At 37.2% G+C, this 13370-nt stretch overlaps 1 protein-coding gene across 1 annotated transcript; it reads left to right on the forward strand.

Annotated features, from left to right (window-relative positions):
- The first annotated feature begins 605 nt into the window (after nucleotides 1-605).
- Nucleotides 606-7591, forward strand: LOC123560167 (uncharacterized). The gene is made up of 5 exons (XM_053516762.1): nucleotides 606-851; nucleotides 3772-3881; nucleotides 5980-6106; nucleotides 6489-6571; nucleotides 7343-7591. The coding sequence occupies exons 2-5, from the start codon at nucleotides 3800-3802 to the stop codon at nucleotides 7528-7530; spliced, it is 480 nt and encodes a 159-aa protein (XP_053372737.1). The 5' UTR covers nucleotides 606-851; nucleotides 3772-3799; the 3' UTR covers nucleotides 7531-7591.
- Nucleotides 7592-13370: the final 5779 nt, after the last annotated feature.

Raw genomic sequence — 13370 nt, forward strand, 5'->3', positions numbered from 1 at the left:
CCGCGTAAGCATAATACACCACGGAGGCATAATACACCGCGTAAGCTTAATATACCACGGAGGCATAATACACCGCGTAAGCATAATACACCACGGAGGCATAATACACCGCGTAAGCTTAATACACCACGGAGGCATAATACACCGCGTAGCTTAATACACCACGGAGGCATAAAAACCCCGCGTAAGCATAATACACCACGGAGGCATAATACCCCCGGAAAGCTAATACACCACGGAGGCATAATACACCGCGTAAGCATAATATCCCACGGAGGCATAATACACCGCGTAAGCATAATATACCACGGAGGCATAATACACCGCGTAAGCTTAATACACCACGGAAGCATAATACACCGCGTAAGCATAATACACCACGGAGGCATAATACACCGCGTAAGCATAATATACCACGGAGGCATAATACACCGCGTAAGCATAATACACCACGGAAGCATAATACACCGCGTAAGCTTAATACACCACGGAAGCATATCTTTTGACCCATTTACTTATCTTCATTCCTACCAACAAGCACATATAGTACAGCTAGTGCGATACATTTGAGAACAGTTCTGCAAAATTACTAAACACCTGCTTTCATGCAATGGATATGTTAACAATATGTTCAACTTCATTAAGTAAAATATCAGAATCTGTGCATTCCTACCCCTAAGCGGAGACATCTGCCACCATTATTAAAAAAATCCAACAAATTAATAGATTAATAAATGTTTCGTATCTACCTATGACAGTTCCATTCTGTGATTTACCGTGTTGGAATAAGAAGTGTCTATATAAGCCAGGACACTGCCATCTGAATGAAGCGAGGATTCAGTAAATATTTAGTAAGTATTTATTTTATTTTATTTTTTACATTATTTCACACACATGTTTAGTTGTTCTAGCTCTCGTGACATAAAAATGTAGAAACTGTACTGTTTCTGTACAGATTTGAACTTTTCAAAGACATGAAAATTTTCAATATACTGTAACGTATAAAAGTGCTTCTTGTCAATGTTATAAAGCCACAAAAAGGCCCTTGAATTCGGGCGATTTTTTCCCCAATACAGTGATAGAATTTCTTAAAACTATGGATATTGAAAGACAATCATCTAACAAACAAAAATATTCAATAAAAATCAGTGGTCAACGGTATTGAAAAAGAGTTATCTGCCTTTGGATTGGCATTGGGGAAATGTTGATCATTTTGATCAGAAATGTTTTTACCATGTACATTTTTATGAACTTCTCATATTCATAACTAAATATATGAACTATTACATGATGAAATAACATGTAAATTGTATGCTTGTTTTGAGATATTTGCCCATGGTTAACAGAAAAAGATAATAACGTTTTTTCTTGCATACCAGACGGTGATTTCCGGTATTTTTACCGGTGCTGGAATATACCGGTTGTAGGTGCAGATAGGAATTTCCGGCCTCGAGGGTAACTGTTTAGGCGGTTACGAGGCTCCAGCCGTGTAACCGCCTAAACAGTTACCCGAGAGCCTGATATTCCCATCTGCACCAACAACCAGTGACAGAATCTTTTTCTTGCATACCATATTAAAGAAAAATAGAAATAAAATCAATCGAACGGCTTTCTTTTTAGAACTATATCTTCTAGCAGCGTATTTAAACAAAGCGCGGGAAACCAACGTCCATAAACAGGAAAGACGTCATAACGTTTCAAAGACAAATAACAATGTTTAGTTCCGGTTTTGTTTTATCAGTTTTAGCGTAACGTTATGAATTTGAATCGAGAAATATACTATCAGGAAACAAGAGGAATTTTCAAGGTATCGGATATTTATTCCATTTTATGAAATGAAATGTAAATTGGTACATATATATGTAATTCGTAATACGTCATTTACAGCACGAGAGTCATCTTACACTCCGGGGTGTAAGATGGATTTTTCCCGCACCGATGAAAATACCGGAAATCCCCGTCTGGTATGCAAGAAAAATCCATCTTACACCCCGGGGTGTAAGATGACTCTCGTGCTTTAAATAACTTATTACGAACTACATATATGTAGAAGATTTATGTAGTTATTTATATTTTATTAAAAAAAAAAAGAAACAGAATAAAAATCCAGTACGTTGACAGTTCCTCTTGTTTCCTGATAGTATATTTCTTGATTAAAAACATGTTATTTTATCAAAAACTCATAACGTTACGCTGCAACTGATAAACCAAAACCGGAATAAACATTGGTTTTTGGGTTTTTGAAACGTCATGACGTCTTTCCTGTTTACGACGTTGCTTTCCCGCGCTTTGTTTAAATACGCTGCTATAAGAAATAGTTCTAAAAAGAAAGCCATTCGATTGATTTTATTTTTATTATTATTTCTTGATATCGTTATGCAAGAAAAAGATTCTGTCAATGGTTATAGGTGCAGACGGGAATATCCGGCTCTCGGGTAACTGTATAGGAGGTAACTCGGCTGGAGCCTCGTAAACGCCTAAACAGTTTCCCTCGAGGCCGGAAATTCCCATCTGCACCTACAGCCAGTGAAAGAATCTTATAATCACGGGTTTCCATTAATTCGAAAAAAGATTTCTATGTCCGGATGCCGAGTCCGGGCTTTATTCTATCTTTTCCCGAATAACGTTACGCCTTTACTTCATGTTTATTAAACGGGCAGAACTACCTTAAAACGAAACGTTCTTTTCAGCATTTTTGTAGTTCATTATAATTTTTTATGCTAAGTAGGAAAAACGTTTTGAATACTTTCTTAGTTCATGATTAATTTGTAATTAGGTGCTACATATGACGCGGAAAGGCCTTGACATTAAGCATAAAACAACTGCAATTCATGAAAAAGCTGTAATGAATCTGGTGGATTAAGTCGTTCATGGAAATGTGCAATACCCATCATGCCCCAAAAAACTAACTAAGCGGAAGTTACAGTATACGAGATTGCTATTATAATATACAGAAGTATTGAAGGTTCGAGTCCCGTCTGAGGCTCATTACCTACTTTTCAGCTGCCTGGCTTTTTAAAAAAAAATATTGGGGAGTTAGGCGGTTCATGTCTGCATGTAGGTACCCCATACGAGCAATGCAACACCCCTACAACATATTTCTGATGAATTTACATTCAGAGAAAAAATGCGGGATAGTTTCCAGTAAGCGTTATTGGAACCGCCTTCCTCCACATACTATAAATCAATCCACGCTGGAGGGCTTTATTACTGTTATGCGGTTCATGTCTGCATGTAGACACCCCATAAAAACAACGCAGCCTCAACCCTCTACAACATAATTCTGATGAATTTACAGCGGGATCGTTTCGAGTAAGCCTTTTTGGAACCGCTCTGCTCTCGACATATCGTGAATCAGTCTATGCTGGAGGGCTAGGAAACATTATTAATTTGACTATATGCTAAGTATGAAAAATAATTTGCTTTGTTGAAACCGCTTGCCTCAGCATGCCACAAATCAATTCACGCTATGGGGCTATTATTAAGCCGCTCTAGGAAACATTATTAATTTGATTATATGCTTAGTACGAAAATGATCTGTTGTAAATCAAGCTACGCTAAAGGGCTTGAAAGCTGTTTTAGGGAACATCAACTCATTCTCAACGCCAGACTATCACTTAGGCTGGGCATGTGTAGTATTTTAATCAAATCGCGAGTATACTCTTCTACAGTCAGGCGATTACTGAAGATGATGGAGAGGTGATGATTATGTCAGGTTTCATTTGCGAAACAGTCGCTTTATAGTGACTAATATATAAACCTATTTTTCAGATAGAACATTACTTTATTTCAAGGAACGATGTCTTTTCTAAAACGTGAAGAAGCACTGTTGAAGTGTTTATGTTTTGTGGTGCTTGTAGCAGTGGCAAATGCTCTGCCAGGTGTGTATAAACATTAATATGGTTAATTACAGAAGACAGAAGTTGGTATTCCATGGAATTTGTTTTTGTGATAGATCTCTTCAAACCAAGAACTTAGACCTGTTAATAATTTGAACTAAATCTGGAATGTTAGGCTTTTACTATTTATATATTTCTTTTAGTTGTTAGATTTATTTTTCGAGGAAAATTTAAAATAACCGCGTTTTTCATACCTCTATTGGCAGAAATAATGCTCTTTTATCTTTTATTATTTCTGCGTGGAGATTTAAACCCCTGCCTTCAAGACGTCAGTGCCTAACAATACGACACTCCCCTAATCTGGTCCCTAAATTAACCTGTCCATACCTTAGTGCAAACGTAGTGTGCAGAGTTCGATTCTCCGATCCGGTTTCATTTTGTTAAGAAATGTTTCTAGACGCCATGACCCTGTCCGTTGAATAAATGGTCTATGAGAAGCAGTTAAGATGGATAAAGTAGAATCTTTCAGGCCCCAATCTTTGGAATATGCATTCTAAATTTTTTATATACCTACGAATTTTCTGTTTGAAGTATTTCACTTTCGAATACAAACCCAGTATTCAACACATAGTTCTTGCATACCAGATTGGGGTTTCCGATGATTTCACCGGTGCTGGAATTCTCCATTTTACTCTCGTGATTTAAATGACGTGTAGAGAACTACATCTATGTAGACAGTTTATGCAGTAATTTATATTTTATAAAATTAAACGAGATAAAAATCACATACCTTGATAGTTCATCTTTGTTCCTCTTAGTATATTTCTCGATTTAAGGAAATGTTATTTTATGAAAAAGACATAAAGTTACGGTGCAAACGGAACTTAACATCATTATTTGTCTTTGAAACGTCATGACGTCTGTCCTGTTTGAGGGCGTTGATTTCCCACGCTTTGTTTAAATACGCTGTTGTATGAAAAAAGTTCTATACAGAAAGTTACCCATTTGATTCCATTTTATTACTGTTTCTTGCATACCGGACTGACATTTCCGTAGATCTAACCAGTGCTGGCAAACAACTTACATCCCGGGGTGTAAGATGACTCTCTCGTGCTGTAAATGACGAGTAACGAACGAACTACATTTATGTAGTAATTTCGTGCCGTAATTATTTTGTACGTAAACTTAAATAATGATAATAAAAAAAACAACGATATTTTATGGGGAAAAAAAAATAAATAAAAAACAACGCTTCACTGCAAATGATAAATCAAAACGGAACTATTACTTTCGTTGCTTTTGTCTCTGTAACGCCATGGCATACTTCCTGTCCTGTTTATGGACGTAAAGTTCGCGCGCTTTGTTAATACGCTAATGTAAGAAAAAAGTGCTATAAGTAAGTCAATTGTTTGATCTGATGTTTTACTATTGTTTGTTATGTTTGGTTAACAAGGAAAAGATTCTATCACTGGATATACTTGCAGAATGGAATATCCGGCTCTCGGGTAACTGTTTTAGCTGTAGCTCGGCAGAGCCTTGTTACCGCTTAAACAGTTACCTTCGAGGCCGGATATCCCGATCCACACTTACAACCAGTGAAATAATCTTATTCTTGAATATGTCATGCAAGAAAATGAATCTATCACTGACGGTAGGTGCGGATAGGAATATCCGGCTCTCGGGTAATTGTTCGTGCAGTAACTCGGCAGAGCCTCGTTACCGCCTAAACGGTTACCCTCGAGCCGCATATTCCCATCTGCACCTACAATTATTGAAATATGCTTCAGTTGTGATGTCAAGTATGACTCATTAATTACGTAATGATAGTGATCTGGATAATCCATGCGTCAAAAAATTTATCGTTTCATTGCAATGATACATTCGGCTCATATGGATATTATCAGTCCGGATGACACTCGGCGCTTATGGTACTGTTATAATAACCCTACACACTTCGATTTGAACGCAAGTAAAAAACAAAAAATATGATTTTTTAACTAAACAAACTAGATCTAGCCTAAAAAATATTTGAAGCTCCCATGAAACCATATTGTTACTGGTGTCTCTATACAATTCTAAACCGTCTTTTTTGAAAATGTATTTAATTCATAATTCCGATATAAGTAAGTTGTTTTTACAGTCCCTTGTGTCGTCAAACTAGCAGAGTACAATTACCGACTAAAGACCGAGCCATATCTCACGGGTGTAGAGAAGCCTCGTTGTGAGGCTACCGGGGAGTACAAAGGCATGCAGTTCCGTGGTTCTAAGTAAGTTAACTTCATTCTAAAAAAGTATTGGCCGACGATGTTGCTCACTACAGGCCCGGAGCAGTCTTCTGCGCATGTCAGGAAGTGATTACCAGTCGAACTGCACGGCAAAAAGACGCAAATTATTGCATGTCCGCACGCATTTAGATGTAGTGTATCATAAATATACTGACTAAAGGTTAGGGTTATGATTACCATAGTTAAAAAATGAATACATTAAAGATAGTTATCATTCAAAGCGATATGCCGGAGTCTGCATGCATACATATATGCGTACATACATTAACTATACTGTTTTTACAATCTAACACTTATCCTAGTTCTAATAGGACATAAATCAAGCTACAGGGTTTAACCCTTATTTGGTATGGATTTATTGTAGGGCATATTGTGTGACATCACAAGGCATAATGATTGACAGGTACAAGGTGAACAGATCGGAGACTGGTGCTGATATGGACTGCCGTACGTATTTATACCTACACAATATTTCCTCGTTTCATTTCCAAACATACTGTGTTCTTTTGTTAGCTCAGCATGATGTGCTCTCAGCGTGACCCATCAAGTCTAAAAATGCATTTTTTTTGTGGTTTCTGTAATGTTTGCGGTTTCCGGATACATTTGGTTCACTTTCACCCGTAATATGCGTATGAGTAATACATTTCTAGTTTTGCATACATCTCGAGGGGTAAATGTAATTTTCTAGCATTAAAGGGCTGTTTTTTTGTCATTTTCAGGGGTGTTTGAACATGGCAGTATACATGTGTTCACAGAATGATTCTCGCACTTGCGCGCTTTTAACAAACTTTTTTACATATGCACATTCCGTTGTAAAAGAGTATGCGTATTACTGTCCCATAACGGATTTTTCATTAGGGAATGATATCAACGTAATAAAAGATGCATATATTTCTTTGCATTCCACGGTCGTTTAATGAGGTTGACGAACACTTTATTATTTTTTAGCTTTTTACACGTGACATGCTAAAATATAGTTAACGCATGTACATTTCAAGTTATAATCTGCAGAATCCCTCGGGATATGTTGATTCCATTACCCCAACTAGCTCGAGCACCAGCCAGCCTCTCGGGATTCTACAGCTGGTATAACATGAAAAAAAACAAGAAAAAAAAAAAACACGCGTTATCCATACAATGTATTTCTGTTTTTCTTTACCTAATAACCCTTACTCATTTCAACATTGTAAAATTCACAAACATATTGATTTCTTTCAGAGTGCGCCAGAGACGAGTATGCGTACATACAGACACGTAGGATTGGTAAAATGTTCTTTTGTGAGAAGAACGGTAACTATGCATCAGTTGGATGCACGGGTTCTGTGTGTTACTGCCAAAACAAGATGGGAAAGCAAGTGGGAACATCGACTGTCGGCATCTGGGAAATGGATTCAATAAACTGCTAGAGTGTACAGCAGCTATATACAATCCTGATTTTAATGATTCATTAAAATAAAATTATTTCAGAGGTGGTACCGAAAATCAATTCCTTGTCATTATTCATAATTATTATACTGACATGCAAAACAAATCATTATTTTTTTATGCAAACGTATTCTCGTTATGCAGATCGGCATATATAAATCAACACGCACATACCGTATAATGCCGTAAAAGGCATATGGAAATTACATAAAATGCCGATTGTTATTACGGGCCAAGCTGATAGAACGGCTACCTGCGAGTTGTCTTCAACATTTACATATTAAATTTTTGTTTGTTGACACAAAAGACTGCCTGTCTGCATTTCTGTTTTGTGGTATGATAAGAATAATCACCGTTAAATTGTACGACAAAGCAACGCAAATGCACAAGGTCCAGAATCGTCTTTAAGAGTAGGTTACGCGCACACCTGTTTCTTTTTTCGTATGGCGATTTTTCCAGCTTTTGATGGTTGATGAAGACCACAGGTGCTACAATGAGCATTATTTCAGCTGACAAAAACCTGTGTCGAACCACCGACATTCCGTAAGCCAGCTTCCTCACATGATGAATTTTACACACCAGGCGAGCATTCGAGCCAACATCGGAAAGGGGCCGGTGATTTGAAGTCAGTGGCCTGAACGATCATAAAAGAAGCCAATTTACATTTTGATGCTGAGTGCCAAGGAAGGGAGCTATTATCACTCTCGACACGTCGTTTTTGATGGAATCCTCGCCACGAGAGTATGAGAGAAGATAAACAGTTTCCCTTTAAATACCGAGCGCCAAGAAAGGAAACTTTTGGTACAATTTTTCATGTCTTTGGTATGACGCGGCAGCGGGTCAAACCCACAACCTCTCGCACTCAAAGCGGACGTTCTACCATTAGACTACAGAGGCGATATTTTGCGACCTTTTCAAAAATGTGTATTTCGAAATAGAACTTATTTATGGTCTTACTTTTCAAAAACAGATACCTTTGATGTCCTTTAAACCTCTGCCAACGTCATTTTGAATTTGACTTAAACCACTCCGGGAGAACTACGTTCCAACGTAAGTCATGTCTCAACGATATAATGTGACATATCTCAACGATTTCTGGTTACGGTATCGCTCAATGTGACACGGCTTATATTATTTTCATATATAGCAATTACTTTTATGATATTTACTTATGTCTTGACTTGAACATGTATTCAGATTCTAGAAGTAATCGCATAAATTTATCAAAACATTTAAATTTCAAAAACAGTTGTCTGTTATTTAGAAAATAGAATCATTTTGCTATTTTCCAGAATAAAACAAATATACTACATTTTTCAACAGCAATACTTACTGACAGTCAACGATCGATTAAAGGCAATACCAGTTATAATCTTAGAAATATATTACTGCAACTGCTTTATCATAAACAGGCAATATTTATTTAATATCATGTTCCTCATTCTAACCGATGATGTTACTAACTCTAAACGCGACATAGGTAAGCGTTACTGACACTCATCGAAGTCTTGCGGCTAAACATTACTTATATTCGAGTGAAATGTACCAGCAAGTCTGTGACTGAATAGCAGATTTTGTTCAAAGTATGTACATATGTACTAGTATTTTTTTTATCCGTTTCTTTTATTATCATTTGACGGTTTCCCCAAGATATCTTACTAGCAATATGTACGGGGTAGCCACGGAGTTGACTTATACTGTTGCATGCGCACACCTTAATTATTATTAAGTCTGTAAAACGATTCTTTTGAAGCACAGGACGCAACTAAGAAACCTGAAGTAAGCATGTAATCGTAGGTTATTAGATTTGTATCTAGGTATATGCACGCGTTATGCAGCGGAAATAGAGAAATATTGCGCGAAAAGGCATTGAGTACATACGTTTTTGGTTCTTAAGGTTTGCTTTTTATATTTTTATACACGAGCATTTTTGTGTTTTACATGTCATGCCTTTCTGTTTCCATTACGTGTGTAAGAGATTCACCTGGAGGGGATTACTTTTATTTACACTGTCCCGTGTCTTTGGAACATGGTAGGGGTAAGAGTGAGGTTGGGTGCGCACCATAAACCGGTTTAAGCTCCCCAGTGGTGTTTTTGCCACTGACCGTTCCAGGGCGGTGCCCCACAGTGTTCCATTATTTGTTCGTGTTGTCCTTGTGTGTTGGCTTTGTGTGTGTGTGTTTGTTTGTGTGTGTGTGTGTGTGTGTGGTGTACGCGTCTGCGTGCTGGGGGTTTCGTTTTGAGGAGGCTGCGTTTTTGGTACGTGGCATTCCCTGTTTGATATCTGTATTTGTTTTTTTTATGAAGAATGAATGCTTATTTATCGATGCAAATCTAAAAATCTTTTTATAATTACTTCGTGTGTATTATTCATTATATCAATGATAAACAAAGTTGTTCTTTAACCCAAGTGGAACTGAAAATGTCCTAGTTAAAGAACTTAAAAACATGACGACATCCATGAAACTGACGTCACAATTGACGACACGCACCCAAAATAAAACTAAAACGTCGATATTTATAGGTTATTGACTTTGCATGTGGATATAATGCACTTGTTCTGCAGCAGTAATACTGCGCAACCTTAGGAGCGAAAGAACGAGTGCATATATCCACATACAAAGTTGATAACGTTTTTATTACATACCTACTATCAAGTAATTACTTTATGTCTAAATTTTCTTTCTGGTACGACACAGGAAAAACAAGAGAAGAATTTCTTTGAAAATCTAATAAACAAATGAAGCTGACGCGTATTCATATTTTCCACAAGTTGAAACGTCAAATAGATGTCGCAACGTGCGTGTGGACGTCATGGACATCACGCGATTCTTTCCATTTAAACGTTTAGAAAACATTACTCTCCGATATGAAAGCGTTGTCCGCAATAACATATGTACAGTTTAATGTATGGGAGAGTGGTGCCTTTGAGTAATAATGGCCCTGCCAAGGTGATAATAGCTCGAGGGCTATTATTTGCTTTTAGGGCCATTATCACTCAAAGACACCGTTCTCCCATCTATTTACCTGTTTATTACACGTGTATATAATCGTTTAAGAAGAGTTTAACGTGCATTTTTTCATTTGTTCAAGCATTTACTGGGGTTTTTCAGTTTCTATACCATTTGGATAAGGGGCTACATGTTGTATAAAATCAAATGCCTTGATAGTTGTACTTTCTTAGATCCAGCATAATTTAGGGTTGAAAAGAAAATCATATCATAAAGAATTGCTACGAAGTTAATATACGACTGGGTTGTGCTTTCTTGCCATAATGGCACGTCTAGTGTTATAATCACCTAAGGGCTTTATTTCGAGGACTATTATTAAACTAGGTGTGCCATTGCGGCTAGAAGGCACAACCAGCCGTTTATTGACTTTTTTATCATATACGTTCACTTCATATTTATTTTGGTATTTTCATTTTATATATTTTCCAAACACCTAAAAGAATTATTTGTTTTGCTTTTTTATCAACAATGCCATCAATATTTGACAATCGATCTGATTCAGCGACCTTTCGATCGCCATAAATAATGTTGCTTCATGACGTCAACATCAAAACGCGCTGACGTTCTGGTTACCCGGGGCCGTTATGGTTATGGCGCCAGAGGCGCACTGCGCCATTATGGATACATAATCAGAAGCCGTAATGACCGTTTCAAACGGCTTTTTGTTACTATTTATAGTAATATATATAATAAGGAAAAATATTGCACGATCGCAGTCCATTGAAACTCAATTGAAATAATTTTAGATACGTAATAAGGAAAAATACACCGGACTGGCCTTTCCGTCGACATTACCAATGCCTGCAAAACCAGTCTGGCACCCCATGCGATGGCTCTCGTGCTGGTTATGACAACTTGTGCTGCTTTGATATTATATGGTATTGTATATGTGAACGTACACATTATCATGTACCTTGAGACCTTCTCTTCGTCCTGTTTACATGTAGTATTTTTGTCGGTCTGAAATACGTTCATAAAACGATAAAATTAAAGTGGAACTTTGTTATTGTGCTTCACTTGAATGTAATGACGTCACTTCGGCTTAGAGTTACGGACGTTCATTTCCCGCGCTGTGGGTGCATGCTCTGCCATAAGAATGAGTACTGCAAATGGAGTGTTTCTAATTGCTTTTAAATTTCTGTTGTTATTTGTAAAATACGGCATGCAACAAAAATGATCTGTCAGAATGAAACGGTAATTTTTATGCGATATGCAAGAAAAAATCCAGTTATGTGTTTACGACCTCGACAGAAATATCCGTCCTGAGGGCACTTGCGCCTGGTCCTTTGGGATCATGGAGTCCATTCAACACATATATAATAGAGTTCCGCTTAAGCCGGTGCTAGGGGGCGTAAGAGGTGTTGCACATTTCATTACCCCTCATGAACAGACTCAATCAAACCGAGTCTGCTATTATTCTTCTTGGTTGCATTCTTTGCTTCCAAAGTATCTTTTTACAGATTTTATTAACTATCACAACAGCAATCTTTAAGTGCCGTGTGGCGGCGGCTGTAAAAAGTCTCCCCGTACTTAGATTCAGTGTTGTTATATTTTCTGGTCCTTTGGGATCATGGAGTCCATTCAACACATATATAATAGAGTTCCGCTTAAGCCGGTGCTAGGGGGCGTGAGAGGTGTTGCACATTTCATTACCTTTCATGAACAGACTTAATCAAACCGAGTCTGCTATTATTCTTCTTGGTTGCATTTTTTGCTTCCAAAGGATCTTTTTACAGATTTTATTATATGGTTACGAGTTATGACGTCTCAGGTTCCTAATACATTTGCACGACGTAATAATAATTATTATATGCGGATAAAATGAGAAATACGCCTGCACATGGTGTCGAAAACATTTGTTACGAAATAGCTAATCTATGTGGAAAGTTCTTGGAGTAATGCTTTACTATCCTAATTATCTATACAGTATTGATTACCGGCGTACGCATGTACGTACTATCTAATAAGTGTAATTTTCTACAAGTTCAAATGGTAATTATGATGCTGAGACTTTGCAACACTGTATGTGAGACGTTGTCACATAATGTATGTTATCGTTGCGGCATTGCAACATTTATATAGTTTACATAAGTGTATTTGTAACTAGTTCGTTGTATCTTGCAAAATGCTACAAATAGCTAATATATCTTCTACACATCAAACTTATCTTTTCAGTTATGAAAACGTAAAATATATGCTTAATTACACATAATAAGTGAATCAACAAGGTCATTCGAAGCGATACCGTAGCTTCATCGTTGAGGTATGTCACATGATATCGATGAGACTTGACTTACGTTGGAACGTAGTTCTCCCGGAGTGTTAAACCATGCACACTTTTGATAAAACGGACGTGTTAAGTGACCTTGGCTTGCACATTTGGAAGTTATGGCATGTGAAATATTCTACATATGTAGGTGTGCTAGTTTACAGTTTACAACGTGCCTTTACTTGGCTTCAGTGCTGAAGAGATGGTGATCAAAATTATAAATAAATGTGACATAAATAAAAACAGTCATTCCATGTCTTATATAAAAAGTCATCATCTTTTAACAAAGAAAGAAAACCCCGTATTGTAATGAGACGTACATGTAGACTTGATAGTCTGCAGACATTCCAGTTCTTATCTCAAGGGAACGTCAGCTAGGGCACTGTCCTGCGATTTCGCAAACATCACCTTATCTCTAAAGCTATCTAGTCATATACAGAATAAAGGAATTTAATAGTCTCTTCGGCATGGAGAAACTCGCACTTCTTTCTTTTTGACAAAGCATTTCCATTATTCACAAACTTTTCAACACTTTTTTTTG

The sequence above is a fragment of the Mercenaria mercenaria genome, chromosome 10 (assembly GCF_021730395.1).
Source record: "Mercenaria mercenaria strain notata chromosome 10, MADL_Memer_1, whole genome shotgun sequence".
Taxonomy (NCBI): Eukaryota; Metazoa; Mollusca; class Bivalvia; order Venerida; family Veneridae; genus Mercenaria; species Mercenaria mercenaria.

Coding starts and splice junctions, on each gene's coding strand:
- LOC123560167 (XM_053516762.1), top strand. CDS start 3,800: ATGTCTTTTCTAAAACGTGAAGAAGCACTGTTGAAGTGTTTATGTTTT. Junction 3,882..5,979: donor AGTGGCAAATGCTCTGCCAG/GTGTGTATAAAC, acceptor TTGTTTTTACAG/TCCCTTGTGTCGTCAAACTA. Junction 6,572..7,342: donor TGGTGCTGATATGGACTGCC/GTACGTATTTAT, acceptor GATTTCTTTCAG/AGTGCGCCAGAGACGAGTAT.